Consider the following 22,451-nt stretch of genomic DNA (forward strand, 5'->3'; position numbering starts at 1 on the left):
AAGATATATATACTATTGTTAAGATGATATCATTATTTCTAGCTAATTAGTTCATAAATCATATAATAATACTATCACATATTAAGAGCTTTTTTATATTTCAGGTTATTAGGTCTATTTGGGTTTTAAATGTTAGGAACCGAACCCAAAACCATACCTCGAAATATAGCACATATAGAAATCGAACCCGAACCCGAAAATCTGAATAAACCGACAATTCAGTTTATTCGGGTTCGGTTCAGGTTCAAGTTCGGTTTTCGATTTTGAAATGCCCACCCCTATCCACGCTCCGCAACGCAACCACAATCGGCATTCATCCGTCCTATAGATGGCCAAATGGGCCGTGCCTAACGGGCCGGCCCGAAGCACGGCCCGTTTAATAGTGCCGGGCCCGGCCCGGTACGAGAACCGTGCCGTGCTTGGGCCGCTGTCTCGGCCCGCAGTGCCGGCCCGGCCCGGCACGATTATATATTTTTTATTTTATAAAACATAGTATATATATATTTACATTTTATATTAGCTATTTACAACAAACACACTCGAGTTATACTAGTTAGTGTCCTTCAGTTAAGCGTTCCAGTCTTGGAGAGGGAGGTCTTGGGTTCAAATCCTCACAAAAACACAGAATTTTTGCTATTTCCTTGAATTAATGGGAGAACGTGACTAGTTAAACGGGCCGGCCCGGCACGACCACCAGGCCGCCGTGCCTGGGCCGCGGCTGCGGCACGCGGGCCGGCCGGACACGGCCCGATTAACCGTCGGGCCTGACGGGCCCGTGCCGGGCCGGGCCGGGCCGCCCGTTTGGGCATCTCTAATCCGTCCTCACTCCTCAGCGCACCACCGGCCGTCCGATCCCGACCCCCGCCATCGGATGATCTGCCGCCGTCCGAGTCATGGATGCCTACGCTACAGGCTACGTAGCCGCGTCTGACGTCTCCCTCTCGTCTCGTGTGTACCTTCCCTGACTGGAGCCACCGAGCCAGTCCACTGTCTTGACCGACACCCACTACGTAGTGCTATAAACCTGCTCGCTGGCTGTCGCTGCCCTTGGTTCACGTTCCCTATTTTCCTTTACGTGTCCAGCGAGCGCCGGTGGACTCGTTGACGTGCCTCGCCACCACCACCATGATCACGGTCGATGATGATCAGGTGAGGAGCTGTGGCGGCGACAGCGGCGGTATTCCAGTTCCTACTAGCGACGACGCCGCCGCCGGGCGGCAGATGCTGACGACGATGGGCGAGCACCACCAGCAGCAGCTGACGGTGTCCAGGATCCGGACGGCCGTGTCCATGCTCACCCGCCGCACGGGCCACGCGCGTTTCCGCCGCGGCCCCGTCGCGGAGCGTCACCACGCATCGTCGTCGGACCATCATCAGCTGCGCCCGCCGGCGGCCGGTGGCGGCGTGGCGCTGGACCTGGACTTACTCGTCGCCAAGACGTGCGACGACGCGGCGGCGGGGTTTAGCGCGTCGGCCTCGTGGACCAGCTCCTCGCTGCCGTCGACGACGAGCCTCACGGCCGGCGAAGGGAGCGTGTCCAAAGGCCGCGCCCAGCAGCAGGGTTGTGGTGCCCTGTTCTTCGTCCAGCCAGTGAGCGGCGGCGGCGGCGACGGCCACTCTGCCGGCAAGCCGCTGCGGCTCGCGCCGTCATCGATGCAGCAGCAGCATGCCTGCCCCGGTTACTCATCCCCAGGCAACGCGCTGGAAGACGGCAAGTGCCACGACCGCGCGCGCTCGGAGAACGACGCCGCTGCCGCCGCCGGCAAGACGCACGGGGACCGCTGCCACTGCTCCAACAAACGGTATGTACAACATATACTACTACTCATCAAACGCCCGCTGCCACTAATGACGGACTCCATAATTGGCATGCAGGAAATCGCGCGTGAAGCGGGTGGTCCGCGTGCCGGCGATCAGCTCCCGGAACGCGGACATCCCGCCGGACGACCACTCGTGGCGCAAGTACGGCCAGAAGCCCATCAAGGGCTCGCCGTACCCGCGGTAAGTGATCGGTCGATGAATATAATCTACGTACATATCCTTGTTCTTCCTCGCGACTACTCGTGGTCCATGATATTGTATCTGACGCGTGCGTGCGTGCGTGCAGCGGCTACTACAAGTGCAGCACGGTGCGCGGGTGCCCGGCGCGGAAGCACGTGGAGCGAGACCCCGGCGAGCCGTCGATGCTCATCGTCACCTACGAGGGCGACCACCGCCACGAGGACCGGCCGGCCGGCGGCGGCGCGCAGACGGACCAAGACCGCACGACGACGTCCAGTTGAATTGAATCTCAGAGCTAGCTAGCTAGCAGTCTCCGCCGCGGGCTCCCTTTTGTCTCGCTGGTTGCCCAGTAGAAATTTCCTGGAGTTGTCTCTGTAGTACGGAGTAGTTCATTTTTTTCATCAGTCGGTTCGTCGGAGTCGTACTAGTTAGTAGTGTCACGTCGCCGTCGCTTGTGGAGGAAATTCAGGATATCTATCACACGCTGCTGTTTGGGATTTTTTTGACCATGAAATGAATGAATGAACGATGCGTGTAACTTCTGGAGTGGGTGAACGTTTCTACTACGCGTTAAGTGGGTCAAACGGGAGATCTGTGATCGATCGGTCCCGGAGGATAGGGACAGTAGTATGGCACGCGGAAAGATGGGTTCCGGCCGTCCGGCGTCAACATACCAAACAGGCATGGTATTTCTCTGAGCAGCTACCTGGCAACAGACCTCAAGTCTTGCGCTTCAACCATCATGAATGCTACTAGATGGAGTTCTTTCCACGGTCCAAGTAGGATTCTAGAAATTTATTTAGATTTCAGGTGGGGGGTTCTAAAGCCCAGGTTCTATATAGCAAAAAAAACACCAAAATAATATGCGAGCAGAAGATCATGTATTGTTATGATTAGAAACCAAGAGGTTAAAAAACTATGGCTTACACTAGTTGTATAGACTCGATAAGTTTGTCTAAGTCACATGAATGTTCTCAAAGACAGTCAAATGGAATTGTTCGAACTAGAATTGAGCCGGCGGACTGTCCGGCCCTGAGGCCGGACGGTCCGCGGTCCGGACGGTCCGCGCCTGTGGGCCGGACGGTCCGCGCGTGCGCAGAACAGATTAGGGTTCCGAGTTTTGTGTTACGGTTGTTAGCTATATTCGCGGGATTAGCTCGGAATCAGTTGTGTAAAGGGTCCAGCCCTCCTCCTCTATAAATAGAGAGGTCTACGGCCGATTTGTAATCATCAACAATCGAATCAATACAACTTTTATTCGCATTTTATCCTAGGAGTAGTTCTAGTCTAGTTTAGGTTTAGCCTCCCAATCCCCCAAATTCTCCGCCTCTCCTCGACTCTACGTCGATTAGAGGAGTCTAGGTCGGCCTGCCCGAGCCTAGACACCACCTAGGATCTCTACTCCCCGACGGGGTCCCTCCCGGGAGCGAGATCCAGGCGCCGTCGGCGATCTTCCGTCGTCCCTGCGTACGTGCGGACCGTCCGGCCCCAGGGCGCGGACCGTCCGGCCGTCAGGCAGAAGTCCCAGCCGCGCACCAGGCCGCGGACCGTCCGGCCCCAGGCCGCGGACAGTCCGCCCTTGCGCAGAGAGCACCACCGCGCCTCGCATCAGGCCGCGGACCGTCCGGCCCCTGCGCGCGGACCGTCCGCCCCTGTGCAGAGGGCACCGCCACGGTTCTTGTTGAGTGTTTGGCGCTCCGAAAAAGCGTCAACATACTTTTGGCGACTCCGCTGGGGAAGACACATCTAGGCTCATCAAATCGGCCCTCAATGGCCGGTTCAAGGGAGAGCTCTGATATTTCTCCAAGCAACATCATAGAGCCGACTTGGGAAACCTTGCCGGCTGACGAGCAGCTCCAGTTTGAGGAGCACAAGGAGCGGATGATCCAGGAGGCGAAAGCAAAATTCTTGGCCAACTTCAAAGTGGACAGGAACAACAAGGTCGTCCGACATCGGGCGACGGATCCGGCTTCGCTCCAACCCACGCCAGATATCCCCAATGTAAGTAATACCAACGAGCTACAATCTCTTAGAAATTATGTAGAAGAGCAGCGTGAACAAATGCAAAACATCATAGGGGGTATGCAAAGCGATGTTAAGAGACTAGTACGTGCATTTGATAAATCTAATATCGCAAATTTTCCTTCGCACGAGGTTGAGTTAGGGGGTAACACGCGTAATACATCGGCTACAGGTTGTCACGACCAGTCACAACCCCTGTATGGGATGCCGATGGACACATACCCTGAGCAACCGCAAATCGGCAGTAAATCAGCCGATCTGCACATGCCCGGACCGTCCGCACGTGAGCGCGGACCGTCCGGGCCAGCAACAGTCGGGCCTATTTTTAATGAGTTACCTAGATATGCGCCCGAGCCACCACACACGGCACAGAACCCAAACTACCCAGTCGGACAGTCCGCATACAACGACGGACGGTCCGCATATAACCACGGATGGTCCGGGTACGTATCCGGACAGTCCGCGCATGAGTCTTTTGAGGAGGATTATTACATGAATCCTCGTCCGTCCCAGCAACACTTCCCATCACACTATGCAATGCACCAGCCCATTAATTCAGGATCCAAAGCCCAGGAAAGCTTTCCGGCCCCACCTAGAAGGCCGGAAAGAAACGATCATACATATGAGCCATATAGAGCAAATGGAAATGCACCACGTAACTCAAACCAATGGGGGGAAAGACAACATGCTAATATCCAGCCAACCCCACCTATGTTTGACCAGAGAGCCGGTGGTCTCGCACCGGCTGCCATTGATATAGTAAGGGAAGAAATAGCCGGGGCGTTCCGAGATAAGCTCGGAGTAAGCATGGTCCCTGGGGGGCAATCATATCGGAAACCTTATGACAGCCGATTTGATCACCACCCATACCCACAGGGAACCAGGATACCCGAATTCACAAAATTTTCGGGTGATCAAGGAAAGAACACACGTGAACACATAGGCCAATTTTTAGCACAATTAGGAGAGTTGGCCGACACAGAGGCATTTCGCGTACGTTTATTTTCATTATCTTTAACAGGAACTGCGTTTGCATGGTACGCCACTTTACCTCCTAATTCCATTTCATCATGGGGGGATTTAGAACAAAAATTTCATGATCATTTTTTCTCCGGTGACTATGAGTTGGATTTGGTAGATTTAGCGTCGTTGCGACAGACAAAAGATGAATCGGTTAATGATTACATCCGGAGATTCCGAGATACAAGAAACCGATGCTTTCAAATTCATTTAGCAGAGAAACAGCTAGTAGGATTAGCCTTTAATGGTCTGCGATATTATTTAAAAGAAAGATTAGAAGGCATCCAATTTTTTACACTAGCACAGTTACACCAGAGAGCTTTGGCTTGCGAAAGCCGGAGCAAAGAAACTGCTAAAACAATGCGTCACAACGTACACATAGTAGAATGCGACCAAAGTAGCTCAGATGACGAATCAGCAGAAGTGTACGCTGCTGAAATGGTTTGGCCAAAGCAGGCCAAATCTTCGGCTTGTGCCTCCTTACAGCCGGTTCAAAAGAAACGGCAAGAGGAGGTTAAGTTTACATTTAATGTTGGTAAGTGTGATAGAATATTTGATGAATTACTTAAAAATGGCAACATTAAAATAAATCACACTGTTCCATCCGCCGACGAGCTAAAACGTCGTGCATATTGCAAGTGGCATAACTCATTTTCTCATGCCACTAATGATTGTAATGTATTCCGTCGACAGATTCAATCGGCCATTAACGAAGGACGATTGAAATTTCAGGAAATGCAGGTGGATACAGAGCCCTTTCCGATGAACATGATTGACTTCGAGGGCAAGAAAGTCCTAGTTCGGCCAAACACAGCCGATAAAGGCAAAGAGACAATCATCGGCAATGCTAAAGAGGCCGATGGGGATCGTAAAGTTTCTTGCAGGAAAGTGGTGGCCGAGAAGACTCCCGATGGAGGGGAGACCCTAAAGGTGACCATCACAGCCTCCAGTACCGGGGGGCAAGCGCAGACAGGGAGACAGATGCAGGAGCCCGTGCTGCGTATCCCGGACGGTCCGGCATGTAGGCGCGGACGGTTCGGGACCCCACCGGACGGTCCGGAGAGCTCCGGCGGACGGTCCGGCCGTACTCAGGATTCACAACGTCCACGTACTTTCAAACCACGACGACCAGAGATAGGTACGTGGAAAACAAATACATTTAAAGCAGCTGGTCGGTTGGTTAAAGCCGGCCCAACTTTTGATCAATTATTGTCTAAATACGTAAAAAAGAAGGCCGACCCCAGTGACCGGCCAACAAAGCGACCCCGCTCACCCATTCATGAGCAGCGCCAGGTTAGGCCGATTGGACCACCCCACCAATCGGAAGAAATGAAAGGTCATACTATACAAGTGAGACCTAACATACCTGCATGGACACCTCCACCTCCATATCCACCTATGTCATATCCGTACACATATTTACCTCTGCCATATGTCCCAAATCAAATGTGGGGCATGCCACCATATCCATTTGGGATGCCACAGTATCCCGCCTGGGGGGCACCCCAAACATCTGTTTTCAACAGGTTGACGCCACCAGTACAAGACCGATTGAGCACTGCTCAATCCGGTCACCAGGCACAAACCCAACAGGATTGCCGGACTACTCGGCCTTCAAGGCCGACCAATCCGGCAGGGGGGCATATGCCTGCAGCAACTCAAAAAACAACAAAAGGGGACATCATCAAAATAGGCACCGCAGATGTTGTCATACAGGGAGACAATAAAGGGCCGATGATTTTCGGCGAATCGGCCAACGCAACCGAAAAGGATACGGCTACCATCAAAACAGCCGATCCAAAATACTCCATGCCTCGATGGTGCCCAGCGGGATTGACACGATCCCAAAAGAGAAAATTGCAGCGCCTAAGAGCAAAGGAGAGCCAGGAGAAAGAGGCGGAAAAGACATTTAATGACACACATCCATTATACCCGCCACCGCAAAAGAAATGGAGACCGAAGGCCGTTGAGAAAAAACAAACGGCCACAGAAATAGAAAGTCAATCTGCACCAAGCGCGGACCGTCCGGCCCCTACGCGCGGACCGTCCGCCGTTCACCAGGAAGTCTCTGGACAACCTGCACCAGGCGCGGACCGTCCGGCCACCCCACGCGAACCGTCCGCCGTTCACCAGGAAGCCTCCAACGACACGGCAACATCAATGGAGGAGGACGACCTGCTGGGAGAAGACCTGGTCGACTACGAGGCTTCTCCAGAACGCCCAGGTATGGATGTAAATATTATTACATTTTCTGCCGATTGTACTATTATCGGCGACGATGAACCTGTTGTTGCCCAGTTTGATTTTGGTCCTAAAGAAGCCGCCTTTACTAAACCAAAGGAATCGGTAAACCATTTAAAGCCGCTCTTCGTGCGCGGCCACATTGATGGGATACCGATTGCTAGGATGTTGGTAGATGGAGGGGCGGCTGTAAATCTAATGCCTTATTCATTGTACAGAAAGTTAGGTAAACAAGATGACGAACTTGTCAAGACCAACATGACCCTCAGCGGTGTTGGAACTGATAGTTCGATCAAAGCCAGGGGAGTCACGTCCGTTGAATTGACCATCGGAACTAAGACCCTTGCTGTTGCATTCTTCGTCGTTGATGTAGAAGGAAATTACAGTTTAATCCTAGGCAGAGATTGGATTCACGCCAATCAATGTATACCTTCTACATTACATCAAATGCTAATACAATGGGTAGGCGATGACATAGAACAAGTACATGCTGATGTATCGGCCTGCATCGCTGTGCCGATGCCCCTGTACTCTGGACTTATGAGACTGCTACATGTCTCACAGGAGTAGACTTTTCTGATTATCAGTTCATAAGTATAGATAAGAAAGGTTTCATTCCTGTAATGCTAGAGCCGATGGAGAATCAGCTAAATCCTAAATAAAGTTAAATGATGAATACACACAAAGTTCATGAGTCTTTGGTCACAGACAGTTCGGTCGCCAAGGCCGGATGGTCTGGTCTTTCACAAAAGAGTTCGGACCTTAAGACCGAACATCTACCACAGCGAAAAGACAGTATTACGGATGATCCGGTCCCTGAGACCGGAAAGTCCGCCATCACACAAAGATCATCTGATTCCTCTGTGGGGGACATGATAGAGGAATTCAGAGATCTTGATAAACTAGGACAGGGGTTTACATCGGCCGATCCTTTGGAGGAGATTGACATAGGAGATGGTAAAACTCCAAGGCCGACTTTTGTAAACAAGACCCTGGAGACCGATTCTAGAAATGAGATGATCGGTCTATTGAAAGAATATTCAGATTGCTTTGCTTGGAATTATACTGAGATGCCTGGATTAAGCCGAGAGATCGTAGAGCATCGGCTGCCTATTAAATCTGGTTTCAGACCTTTCAAGCAAAGAGCCAGAACATTTCGTCCGGATCTTCTCCCACGCATCAAGGACGAAATCCACCGGCTGCTAGAAGCTGATTTTATCAGACCTTGCAGATACGCAGAGTGGGTCTCCAATATTGTGCCGGTGGAGAAGAAGGAGACAGGTAAACTTAGAGTATGCATTGATTTTCACAATTTAAATAGAGCAACTCCTAAAGACGAATATCCCATGCCCATAGCCGACACATTAATCAATAATGCATCAGGAAATAGAATTATTAGCTTCCTTGGTGGTAATGCCGGATATAATCAGATTTTCATGGCCGAAGAAGATGCGTCTAAAACGGCCTTTATATGTCCAGGCTTCATTGGTTTATTTGAGTGGGTTGTCATGACATTTGGTCTTAAAAATGCTGGTGCTACTTATCAGAGAGCTATGAATTTGATCTTCCATGAATTGTTAGGAAACACTGTGGAAGTTTACATTGATGATATTGTAGTCAAATCGGCTGAGTTTAGTTCTCATATAGCTGATTTGCGCAAAGCCTTTGATAAAATGCGTCAGTATGGTTTGAAAATGAACCCACGTAAATGTGCTTTTGGAGTGTCGGCTGATAAGTTTTTAGGATTTGTCATACATGAACATGGTATAGAGATAGACCCGGACCGAATAAAGTCTATTCGGAATGTAGGACCTCCGACCTGTAAGGTCGAGGTACAGAGGTTTCTCGGCAAGGTGAATTATTTGCGAAGGTTTATTTCTAACCTAGCCGGGAAGATTGACGCGTTCACCCCTATTCTTCGGCTTAAGAATGATGCCGAATTCGCTTGGGGGGCAGAGCAGCAGGAAGCATTTGATCTCATCAAAAAATACTTATCTTCGGCTCCCGTATTAAAAGCACCACAAGCAGGAGTACCATTCCGATTATACATTGCAGCTGAGGATAAGGTCATTGGGGCTGTTCTGACACAAGAAACTAAGGGAAAGGAGCATGTGGTAACATATCTAAGCCGAAGGTTGGTGGATGCTGAAACAAGGTACACTTTTATTGAAAAGTTATGCTTATGCTTGTTTTATGCATGCACCAAATGTAGATGTTATTTACTGTCTAGTCATTGCACTGTTTCTGGTCAAGCCGATGTGATCAAATACATGTTGCATAACCCAATTATGAGTGGTAGAATTGGTAAGTGGGCTTATGCACTCTTAGAATATGACTTGGCCTATGAACCATTGAAATCTATGAAAGGCCAAGTCATAGCGGATTTCATTGTAGAGCATCGGGTTAATGATATTCATGAACTAGACATATCATACCTCACTATTACTCCTTGGACTTTATATTTTGATGGATCGGTTCGCAATGAAGGGCAAGGAATTGGCATTGTGCTTGTTTCACCAAGTAATGTCTCCTTTGACTTCTCTAGCCGATTGAAAACGTATTGCACTAATAATCAAGCTGAATATGAGGCCCTCTTATTCGGTTTAGAACTGTTAAATGGTATGGGAGTAAAACATGTGAAGGTATTTGGTGATTCTCAGCTGGTTGTCCAACAAGTGTTAGAAGAATATCAATGTCTTGATGGTACTCTAAATAGTTATCTTGAGAAATGTTGGAGCATAATCCATTCTTTTGATGAATTCAGTATTCAACATATCTCTAGAGTTGAGAATCATAGAGCTAACAGCGCACAAGATGCATCGGGTTATCGGATAAAGAGAGGGAAATTTCACAAAACTGAAAATCTGATAACCAGTGCAGAGCCAAACTCCCAGGTCGCGGACCGTCCGCGTGTTGACGCCGGACCGTCCGAGGTTACCAGAAAGGTTCTCTTAATCGATTCGGCTGACAATGAAGCCGATACAAGCGATTGGAGGACACCTATACTTAATTATTTGCAAGATCCCAATATCAGGACAGATAAGAACATTCGGCGAACAGCTTTCAAGTATGTTTTGATGAGTGATGAACTTTACCGCCGAACGGTTAATGATGTCCTGCTTAAGTGCTTGGGCCCAGATGATGCTATATTAGCCATGGCCGAAGTACATGAAGGAATTTGTGGTACCCATCAATCAGCTCCAAAGATGAAGTGGTTGTTGCGAAGGTCTGGTTTTTATTGGCCTAGTATGACAGCTGATTGTTTCAAGTACTACAAGGGGTGCCAAGTGTGTCAAAAATTCGGCGACCTACAGTTGGTCCCTGCAGTCGAATTACATCCTATCATCAAGCCTTGGCCATTCAGAGGATGAGGATTAGACTTTATTGGAGAAATTCATCCTTCATCATCAAAGGGGCATCAGTTTGTGTTAGTTGCCACTGACTATTTCACCAAATGGACTGAAGCCGTTGCTCTAAAGAACATGACGCACAAGGAGGTAATTGAGTTCATAACTGAGCATATTATTCATAGATTCGGCATTCCCCAGACCTTGACTACAGATCAAGGTACTTCTTTTATGTCAAAGGAGGTACGTGAATTTGCTGAATTATACAGAATTAAGCTGCTTAATTCGTCTCCATATTATGCTCAGGCCAATGGACAGGCCGAGTCTAGTAATAGGACGTTGATTAATTTAATAAAGAAAAAGGTATCTGATAATCCTAAACATTGGCATAAGATTTTGTCTGAAGCTTTATGGGCTCATAGAATATCTAAACATAGTGCTACTAAAGTATCTCCTTTTGAGCTTGTCTATGGGCAGGAAGCAGTGTTACCTGTGGAAATAAGTTTGAATGCTGTCAGGTTTGCCAGACAAAATGATCTAACTGCTACTGATTATTATAATTCAATGATGGATAATATTGATGAGGTGACCGACAAGAGGATGATAGCTTTGGGAGCAATAGAAAAGGACAAGATCATGGTAGCCAGGGCCTACAACAAGAAGGTCAAAGCAAAATCATTCCAAGTAGGAGACTTGGTGTGGAAAACCATTCTACCTCTAAGGAATAAAGACCGAAAGTTCGGGAAATGGTCGCCAAGTTGGGAGGGTCCTTATAAAGTGAAACAGGTGATGTCTGGTAACGCTTATTTACTACAAACATTACAAGGCAAGGATTTACCTAAGGCTTTGAATGGGCGTTTCCTCAAACAGTACCATCCTAGTATGTGGCAAGATGCCTAAGAAAACCGATGTGATCACATCGAGTTAGTTGCTTTTGGTTCGCCCAGCTCCACCAAAAGGCAGGGGGGCATATGTTCGAACCAGAATTGAGCCGGCGGACTGTCCGGCCCTGAGGCCGGACGGTCCGCGGTCCGGACAGTCCGCGCCTGTGGGCCGGACGGTCCGCGCGTGCGCAGAACAGATTAGGGTTCCGAGTTTTGTGCTACGGTTGTTAGCTATATTCGCGGGATTAGCTCGGAATCAGTTGTGTAAAGGGTCCAGCCCCCCTCCTCTATAAATAGAGAGGTCTACGGCCGATTTGTAATCATCAACAATCGAATCAATACAACTTTTATTCGCATTTTATCCTAGGAGTAGTTCTAGTCTAGTTTAGGTTTAGCCTCCCAATCCCCCAAATTCTCCGCCTCTCCCAGGGCGCGGACCGTCCGGCCGTCAGGCAGAAGTCCCAGCCGCGCACCAGGCCGCGGACAGTCTGCCCTTGCGCAGAGAGCACCACCGCGCCTCGCATCAGGCCGCGGACCGTCCGGCCCCTGCGCGCGGACCGTCCGCCCCTGTGCAGAGGGCACCGCCACGGTTCTTGTTGAGTGTTTGGCGCTCCGGAAAAGCGTCAACAGGAATCAAAAAAGAAAAGCCCATTTTGGGCTTCTCTAGCAGGTTTGCGGTGCACCGGACCAGTTACACAGTGACGGCAAACTTTAGGCTTGAGTTGCTTGATGCACCGGACTACTTGCGCAGAGAGGACTTCTACATGGCTTCGGTGGCCTAGTGCACCGGACCACCTACGCAGAACAATTATTTGTTGAAGAGCTAAAGCACATGGCTTATACTAGTTGGACAGACTCTAGATAAGATTTTCTAAGTCATAGGAATGCTCTCGAAGACACTCAAATGGAATCAAAGAAGAAAAACCCAATTTCGACTTAACTCCAGCAGGTCTGCGGCGCACCAGACCAGTTACACAGTGAAGGCAGACTTCAGGCTTGAGTGGCTTGGTGCAGCGGACTACTTGCGCAGAGAGGACTTCTACAGGGCTTCGGTGGCCAGGAGCACCGGACTACTTACGCAGAACAGTTATTTGTTGAAGAGCTGAAGCACATGGCTTATACTAGTTGGACAGACTCTAGATAAGTTTTTGTAAGTCATAGGAATGCTCTCAAAGACAGTCAAATGGGATCAAAGAAGAAAAGCCCAATTTGGACTTAACTCCAGCAGGTCTGCGGTGCACCAGACCAGTTACACATTGATGGCAGACTTCAAGCTTGAGTGGCTTGGTGCACCGGACTACTTGCGCAGAGAGGACTTCTACAGGGCTTCGGTGGCCTGGAGCACCGGACTACTTACGCAGAACAGTTATTTGTTGAAGAGCTGAAGCACATGGCTTATACTAGTTGGACAGACTCTAGATAAGTTTTTGTAAGTCATAGGAATGCTCTCAAAGACAGTCAAATGGGATCAAAGAAGAAAAGCCCAATTTGGACTTAACTCCAGCAGGTCTGCGGTGCACCAGACCAGTTACACATTGATGGCAGACTTCAAGCTTGAGTGGCTTGGTGCACCGGACTACTTGCGCAGAGAGGACTTCTACAGGGCTTCGGTGGCCTGGAGCACCAGACTACTTACGCAGAACAGTTATTTGTTGAAGAGCTGAAGCACATGGCTTATACTAGTTGGACAGACTCTAGATAGGTTTTTCTAAGTCATAGGAATTCTCTCAAATATAGTCAAATGGAATCAAAGAAGAAAAGCCCAATTTGGACTTAACTCCAGTAGGTCTGCGGCGCATCAGACCAGTTACATAGTGAAGGCAGACTTAAGGCTTGAGTGGCTTGGTGCAGCGGACTACTTGCGCAGAGAGGACTTCTACAGGGCTTCGGTGGACAGGAGCACCAGACTACTTACGCAGAACAGTTATTTGTTGAAGAGCTGAAGCACATGGCTTATATTAGTTGGACAGACTCTAGATACGTTTTTCTAAGTCATAGGAATGCTCTCAAATACAGTCAAATGGAATCAAAGAAGAAAAGCCCAATTTTGACTTAACTCCAGCAGGTCTGCAGTGCACCGAACCAGTTAAACATTGAAGGCAGACTTCAAGCTTGAGTGGCTTGGTGCACCAGACTACTTGCGCAGAGAGGACTTCTACAGGGCTTCGGTGGCCTGGAGCACCGGACTACTTACGCAGAACAATTATTTGTTGAAGAGCTGAAGCACATGGTTTATACTAGTTGGACAGACTCTAGATAGGTTTTTCTAAGTCATAGGAATTCTCTCAAATATAGTCAAATGGAATCAAAGAAGAAAAGCCCAATTTGGACTTAACTCCAGTAGGTCTGCGGCGCATTAGACCAGTTACACAGTGAAGGCAGACTTGAGGCTTGAGTGGCTTGGTGCAGCGGACTACTTGCGCAGAGAGGACTTCTACAGGGCTTCGGTGGACAGGAGCACCGGACTACTTACGCAGAACAGTTATTTGTTGAAGAGCTGAAGCACATGGCTTATACTAGTTGGACAGACTCTAGATACGTTTTTCTAAGTCATAGGAATGCTCTCAAATACAGTCAAATGGAATCAAAGAAGAAAAGCCCAATTTGGACTTAACTCCTGCAGGTCTGCAGTGCACCGAACCAGTTAAACATTGAAGGCAGACTTCAAGCTTGAGTGGCTTGGTGCACCAGACTACTTGCGCAGAGAGGACTTCTACAGGGCTTCGGTGGCCTGGAGCACCGGACTACTTACGCAGAACAATTATTTGTTAAAGAGCTGAAGCACATGGCTTATACTAGTTGGACAGACTTTAGATAGGTTTTTCTAAGTCATAGGAATTCTCTCAAATACAGTCAAATGGAATCAAAGAAGAAAAGCCCATTTTGCACTTAACTCCAGCAGGTCTGCGGTGCACCGGACCAGTTACACATTGAAGGCAAACTTCAAGCTTGAGTGGCTTGGTGCACCGGACTACTTGCGCAGAGAGGACTTCTATAGGGCTTCGGTGTCCTGGAGTACCGGACTACTTACGCAGAACAATTATTTGTTGAAGAGCTGAAGCACATGGCTTATACTAGTTGGACAGACTCTAGATAGGTTTTTCTAAGTCATAGGAATTCTCTCAAATACAGTCAAATGGAATCAAAGAAGAAAAGCCCAATTTGGACTTAACTCCAGCAGGTCTGCGGTGCACCGGACCAGTTACACATTGAAGGCAGACTTCAAGCTTGAGTGGCTTGGTGCACCGGACTACTTGCACAGAGAGGACTTCTACAGGGCTTCGGTGGCCTGGAGCACCGGACTACTTACACAGAACAATTATTTGTTGAAGAGCTGAAGCACATGGCTTATACTAGTTGGACAGACTCTAGATAGGTTTTTCTAAGTCATAGGAATTCTCTCAAATACATTCAAATGGAATCAAAGAAGAAAAGCCCAATTTGGACTTAACTCCAGCAGGTGTGCGGTGCACCGGACCAATTACACATTGAAGGCAGACTTCAAGCTTGAGTGGCTTGGTGCACCGGACTACTTGAACAGAGAGGACTTCTATAGGGCTTCGGTGGCCTAGAGTACCGGACTACTTACGCAGAACAATTATTTGTAGAAGAGCTGAAGCACATGGCTTATACTAGTTGGACAGACTCTAGATAGGTTTTTCTAAGTCATAGGAATTCTCTCAAATACAGTCAAATGGAATCAAAGAAGAAAATCCCAATTTGGACTTAACTCCAGCAGGTCTGCGGTGCATCGGACCAGTTACACATTGAAGGCAGACTTCAAGCTTGAGTGGCTTGGTGCACCGGACTACTTGCGCAGAGAGGACTTCTACAGGGCTTCGGTGGCCTGAAGCACTGGACTACTTACGCAGAACAATTATTTGTTGAAGAGCTGAAGCACATGGCTTATACTAGTTGGACAGACTCTAGATAGGTTTTTCTAAGTCATAGGAATTCTCTCAAATACAGTCAAATGGAATCAAAGAAGAAAAGCCCAATTTGGACTTAACTCCAGCAGGGTTGCGGTGCACCGGACTAGTTACACATTGAAGGCAGACTTCAATCTTGAGTGGCTTGGTGCACCGGACTACTTGCGCAGAGAGGACTTCTACAGGGATTTGGTGGCTTGGAGCACCAGACTACTTACGCAGAACAATTATTTGTTGAAGAGCTGAAGCACATGGCTTATACTAGTTGGACAGACTCTAGATAGGTTTTTCTAAGTCATAGGAATTCACTCAAATACAGTCAAATGGAATCAAAGAAGAAAAGGCCAATTTGGACTTAACTCCAGCAGGTCTGCGGTGCACCAGACCAGTTACACATTGAAGGCAGACTTCAAGCTTGAGTGGCTTGGTGCACCGGACTACTTGTGCAAAGAGGACTTCTACAGGCTTCGGTGGCCTGGAGCACCGGACTACTTACGTAGAACAATTATTTGTTGAAGAGCTGAAGCACATGGCTTATACTAGTTGGACAGACTCTAGATAGGTTTTTCTAAGTCATAGGAATTCTCTCAAATACAGTCAAATGGAATCAAAGAAGAAAAGCCCAATTTGGACTTAACTCCAACAGGTCTGCGGTGCACCGGACCAGTTACACATTGAAGGCAGTCTTCAAGCTTGAGTGGCTTGGTGCACCGGACTACTTGCGCAGAGAGGACTTCTACAGGGCTTCGATGGTCAGGAGCACCGGACTACTTACGCAGAACAATTATTTGTTGAAGAGCTGAAGCGCATGGCTTATACTAGTTGAACAGACTCTAGATAGGTTTTTCTAAGTCATAGGAATTGTCTCAAATACAGTCAAATGGAATCAAAGAAGAAAAGCCCAATTTGGACTTAACTCTAACAGGTCACGGTGCACCGGACCAGTTACACATTGAAGGCAGACTTCAAGCTTGAGTGGTTTGGTGCACCGGACTACTTACGCAGAACTGTTATTTGGTGAAGAGCTGAAGCACATGGCTTATACTAGTTGGACAGACTCAATATAAGTTTTTCTAAGTCATAGGAATGCTCTCAAACACAGTCAAATGTAATCAAAGAAGAAAAGCTTAATTTCGACTTAACTCCAGTAGGTCTGCGGTGCACCAGACCAGTTACACAGTGACGACAGACTTCAGGCTTGAGTGGCTTGGTGCACCGGACTAGTCTGGTGGTGCACCGGACCACTTGCGCAGAGAGGACTTCTATAGGGCTTCGGTGGCTTGGTTGATCGGACCACTTATGCAAAACATTTATTTGTTGAAGAGCTAAAGCACATGGCACACAAGACCAATCATGTGTGCATCAAACTTGTCAGACTAAACGGCTAGTTCCTACTCCAACGACTAGCTAACTTGTCGGTAGACATGGTAGACTCCGGTGGTGCACTAGATTAGCCCGGTGCCACTTGACATGGCATGCTTTTGTTGATTTTGGAGACTGATAGAGGTCCGGTGGTGCACCAGACCTATACTACAGGAGGTCCGATGCACCCATGACAGGCTTAGATTTTGGAGATTTTACATCACGACTAATTGAGGGGTTGTGGCTATAAATACCCCCTAATCAGCCATTTCTAAACACAAGAGTTGTGAATCAACTCCTATAAGCTAGAGCAACACTTCTTAGAGATCAAAAGTCTCCCAAATGCCAATTAGTGAGAATCGTGCAAGTGATAGTTGTTTCTAGAGAGATTTGTGCAAATGCCCTGTGTGTGTTGTGTTGTTGTGACCTCATGCTTTTATGCTTGGTGTTTCATCTCTGTAAAGGCTAGCAAGAGGCTCCGAGTCTATGGAGTGCCTTGCAAAGACTATGGTATCTCATCTTAAGATCTAGATAACTCAAGCTTTATCGTTGGAATCGCTTGAGAGGGTTGAAAGAGACCCCGTCCTTCGGGACACCTCAACGGAGACGTAGGTTTAATGGAACCAAACTCCGGTAAATCAATTCATTGTGTCTCTCTTTGTGTGTGTATGTGTTTCTTTGTGATTTATTATTTTCTCTCCCTTTCTAAGTTCTCTTGTTTTGATCTTCATTCTAAATCAATTGGACTAATTCTCTGTATGCCATCAAAATTTATTTTCATCCCTTGTGTGCCATGGAGTGGCATATAGGGAATTTTTTGTGTGTATGACATGTGGGGTCAGTGGCACACAAGGATGCAAATAATTCCCGATGGCATACAGGGAATTGCCCCAAATCAATTGTGTTGCTCTCTAAGTTAATTATGTATTCATAAGAGCAACAAATGCAAGAGAAATCATCTTTCATCTCCCTTACTCCGATTCTATTTTTTCTTGCTCTAACAACTAATTAGGATCAATCTTTTGTTTTTAGTGCTTAAATTTCAGGAGTCGCCTATTCACCCCTGTAGGCGACTATCAACTAGCACATCACACACAATGAGAGAAAGGACAATTCTATTTCTTATTGCTCTAACAACTAATTGAGATCAAAGTTTTTGTTTCTAGTGCTTAAATTTCAGGTGTCGCCTATTCACCCCCTCTAGGCGACTATCAACAAGCACATCACACAATGAGAGAAAGGAAAACGATGACTCAATTGTAGGATTTATCTTTTTTCTATCACGTGATGCTCATATATATATATATATATATATATGTATATATGTGTGTGTATGGGCGCGCACGTGTGCGTGCGTGCGTGTAGAAAGGGGCTTATGGGCTTTTACCCTAAAGGGCCATCAACGTTCAAATAGGTAATAATTGTCACTTGGGTTGGGTAAATAATCAACAATCTCTCACTTGAACTAGAGTCGTCATTTATGCAATAATTTTGATTCTTTAAGTGTGTGACTATGGGTGATAATGAGCTCTAAATTTTACACTATAAGATTTAAGGATCAGATCAGATTAGGATCGAGCCCTATTTGTATTAATTTTTGAACTAAAATTTATTTAGGGCCCTATCATTTTGTGAAGAAGCATTTGGATCACAGTCCATTAACACCCATATGTGTGACTCATTAGGTTCACGTGTAGGCAACTATGAAAAAACCAGCTTTAAGGCATTAGTTAATAGCAGTGTCTAGTAGCACATATTAAATCCATACACATAAAGACCATATATCATTAGAACCTCGATATACACATATTTTGATCCTTTTATCACATGATACCTGTGAAACTCATCTTGAGATTTGTGCCACTCTTATGATAGCATACTACTTCACTTTATCCTATAGTGGATTATAACTTATGAGTAACTCTTTAGCCATATCAGTATGACCATGCACTTTTTAACTCGACCACATCGAGGGGGCAGAGATATCCCTCCCTTTATGTAGGAGGGAGAAATTTCATCTTGGTCACTCATATCAACATTATTTGTTTTATAGTACATCCAACAATTACTTTTATAACTACCTAGTTACAGAAAGCATTTGACAACCCCAAAAATGACCACTACACATAGTTGGAGCTAATTCAGGAGAGACGATCACAACAACATAAGCGTATCTTCCAGATCCTCGTGTATCGGCTGCCTAGATGATCAACCGCAGGTCGACGTTTCCCTTATCATTAGGGCTCTACCATATTACATGGATATCAACTTTTATCATCTAATCTTGATAACGTCCCACATCTTTGTCTTTCCTAGGCAAGTCATGTATCTCTCTGACATGTGGGTCGAGTCCATAGATAGCGTAGCTGAGCTCTTAGACCCACCTGTCAGGGTCTTATTCATTGAAGTGCTTTCAGATACCTTTAACGTAGCTAAGCTCTCGGACCCATCTATCAGGGTCTTTTTTTGAAGTGCTCTTAGATACCGTTGGTATATATACTTAACACTTAGTCCTAAACCAAGCATTACTATATTTGACCATCTATACAAAAATAATTGGTTAGAGATTCACAACATAAATTATAGAATATGAATGTTTTTATAATAAATCCAAAAGTATAAATTTTATGTTATGAATTTATATATTTCTAGAATAGATGGTCAAAGACATAAGTATTTGATTAGGATAAAAGTACAACATTGTCTGCGTTTCGACCCCGGGGGGTCCCTGGACCGACGAGTAAATTGTCGTTGCGTGTCCCGGCCCAGATGGGTCGGCGCGAGACAGAACATAAGGGGAAAAAAAGGGAACTGCGACTCGTGTTGTCCTGCGCCCAGGGCGGATGCGCTTGCAGTAGGGGGTTACAAGCGTTCGCGAGGGAGAGAGAGAGACTGTCCGTCAGCCCGTCCTCCCGCGCGGTCACCTTCTCGTTCGAGGGCCCTGGACCTTCCTTTTATAGATGTAAGGAGAAGGCCCAGGTGTACAATGGGGGGTGTAGCAATGTGCTAACGTGTCTAGCAGAGAGGAGCCAGAGCCCTATGTACATGCCGACGTGGCAGTCGGAGAGGTGTTGGTGCCCTGTTCATGTGGTGTCGTGGCCGTCGGAGGAGCGCTCGAGCCCTGTAGAAGCACAGCTGTCGGGGCTGTCGGGTCCTTGCTGACGTCTCCTTGCTTCCGTAGGGGGCTGAGAAACGCCGTCGTCATGGGAGCACGCGGGGTGCCATCATTACTTGTTTACCGGGGCGAGCCAGATGGGACGTCGGTCTTGTTCCCCGTAGCCTAAGCTAGCTAGGGGTAGGGTAATGATGTACCCCCCTGTAACGTGGTCGGTCCGAGCCCAAGGTCGGGCGAGGCGGTGATTCCTCCGAGGTCGAGGCTGAGTCCGAGCCCTAGGGTCGGGCGAGGCGGAGACCGTCTTCCGAGGTTGAGGCGGAGTCCGAGCCCTAGGGTCAGGCGAGGCGGAGACCGTCTTCCGAGGTCGAGGCGGAGTCCGAGCCCTGGGGTAAGGCGAGGCGGAGATCGTCTTCCGAGGTCGAGGCGGGGGCCGAGCCCTGGGGTCGGGCGAGGCGGAGCTTCCTATGGCGCCTGAGGCTGAACTCGGCTGCTGTCAGCCTCACCCTGGCGGGTGGCACAACAGTCGGAGCAGGGCAGGCGGCGCTGTTTTCCTGTCAGGTCAGTTAGTGGAGGGGCGAAGTGACTGCGGTCACTTCGGTCCTGTCGACTGAGGAACGCGCGTCAGGATAAGGTGTCAGGCGATCCTCGCATTGAATGCTCCTGTGATACGGTCGGTTGGCGAGGCGATCTGGCCAAGGTTGCTTCACTGCGAAGCCTGCCCGAGCTGGGCCTCGGGCGAGTCGAAGGAGTGCCCGTTGCTTGAGGAGGCTGAAAGGGAATTAGGCTTACACCTAGTCCCTAATTAATTTTGGTGGTTGAATTGCCCAACACAAATAATTGGACTAACTAGTTTGCCCAAGTGTATAGATTATACAGGTGTTAAAGGTTCACACTCAGCCAATAAAAAGACCAAGTTTTGGATTCAACAAAAGAGCAAAGTGGCAACCGAAGGCCCTCTGGTCTGGGAGCACCGGACAGTGTCCGGTACACCAGAGGACTCCAACTCGAACTCGCCACCTTCGGGAATTTCCAGAGGCACTCGCGCTATAATTCACCGGACTGTCCGGTGTTCACCGGACAGTGTCCGGTGCGCCAAGGAAGAGCGGCCTCAGGAACTCGCCAGCTTCGGGAAACGCCAACGGCTAGTCCGCTATAATTCACCGGACTGTCCGGTGTGCACCGGACTGTCCGGTGCAACTCCGGAGCAACGGCTATCTCCGCGCCAACGGCTACCTGCGGCGCATTAAATGCGCGCGCAGCGCGCGCAGAAGTCAGGCGCGCCCATACTGGCACAACGGACAACAAACAGTACCTGTCCGGTGTGCACCGGACACCCAGGCGGGCCCACAAGTCAGAAGCTCCAACGGTCAGAATCCAACGGCAGTGATGACGTGGCAGGGGGCACCGGACTGTCCGGTGCGCCATCGAGCAGACAGCCTCACAACGGCCACATTTGGTGGTTGGGGCTATAAATACCCCAACCACCCCACCATTCATTGCATCCAAGTTTTCCACTTCCCAACTACTACAAGAGCTCTAGCATTCAATTCTAGACACACCAAAGAGATCAAATCCTCTCCAAATTCCACACAACGCCATAGTGACTAGAGAGAGTGATTTGCTTGTGTTCTTTCGAGCTCTTGCGCTTGGATTGCTTTCTTCTTTCTTGATCCTTTCTTTGCAATCAAACTCACTTGTAATTGAGGCAAGAGACACCAAACTTGTTGTGGTCCTTGTGGGAACTTTGTGTTCTAAGTGATTGAGAAGAGAAAGCTCACTCGATCCGTGGGATCGTTTGAGAGAGGGAAGGGTTGAAAGAGACCCGGCCTTTGTGGCCTCCTCAACGGGGAGTAGGTTTGCAAGAACCGAACCTCGGTAAAACAAATCCGCGTGTCACACTCTTTATTCGCTTGCGATTTGTTTTGCACCCTCTCTCGCGGACTCATTCCTTTATTACTAACGCTAACCCGGCTTGTAGTTGTGTTTATATTTGTAAATTTCAGTTTCGCCCTATTCACCCCCCCTCTAGGCGACTTTCAATTGGTATCAGAGCCCGGTGCTTCATTAGAGCCTAACCGCTCGAAGTGATGTCGGGAGATCACGCCAAGAAGGAGATGGAGACCGGCGAAAAGCCCACTACAAGCCACGGGAGCACTTCATCGGAAGAGTCCCGCACCAAGAGGAAGGAGAAGAAGAAGATCTCCTCCAACAAAGGGAAGGAGAAGAAATCTTCTTCTCACCACAAAGAGAAGAAGGAAAAATCTTCTTCCCACAAGCCGCATCGGAGTGGGGACAAGAAGAAAAGGATGAGGAAGGTGGTCTACTACGAGACCGATTCTTCATCGACATCCACCTCCGGCTCCGACGCGGCATCCGTCACTTCTAAGCGCCAAGAGCGCAAGAAGTATAGTAAGATCCCCCTACGCTACCCTCGCATTTCCAAACATTCACCTTTACTTTCCGTCCCATTAGGCAAACCACCAACTTTTGATGGTGAAGATTATGCTAGGTGGAGTGATTTAATGCGATT

General features: G+C 48.2%; 1 protein-coding gene across 2 annotated transcripts; it reads left to right on the forward strand.

Moving 5' to 3' along the window:
* The first annotated feature begins 1,029 nt into the window (after positions 1–1,029).
* Positions 1,030–2,543, forward strand: LOC103627147 (WRKY transcription factor WRKY51). Of its 2 annotated transcripts, XM_008647455.3 has the most exons (3): positions 1,032–1,802; positions 1,876–2,001; positions 2,108–2,543. In XM_008647455.3, exons 1-3 carry the CDS (start codon positions 1,126–1,128, stop codon positions 2,280–2,282), a joined length of 978 nt encoding a protein of 325 aa, XP_008645677.1. In that variant the 5' UTR covers positions 1,032–1,125; the 3' UTR covers positions 2,283–2,543. The 2 variants fall into 2 exon arrangements, with proteins under 2 accessions (XP_020393332.1, XP_008645677.1); XM_020537743.2 differs by having other exon boundaries at positions 1,030–2,001.
* Positions 2,544–22,451: the final 19,908 nt, after the last annotated feature.

This window comes from Zea mays, chromosome 5 (assembly GCF_902167145.1).
Source record: "Zea mays cultivar B73 chromosome 5, Zm-B73-REFERENCE-NAM-5.0, whole genome shotgun sequence".
NCBI lineage: Eukaryota > Viridiplantae > Streptophyta > Magnoliopsida > Poales > Poaceae > Zea > Zea mays.

Coding starts and splice junctions, on each gene's coding strand:
- LOC103627147 (XM_020537743.2), top strand. CDS start 1,126: ATGATCACGGTCGATGATGATCAGGTGAGGAGCTGTGGCGGCGACAGC. Junction 2,002..2,107: donor AAGGGCTCGCCGTACCCGCG/GTAAGTGATCGG, acceptor GCGTGCGTGCAG/CGGCTACTACAAGTGCAGCA.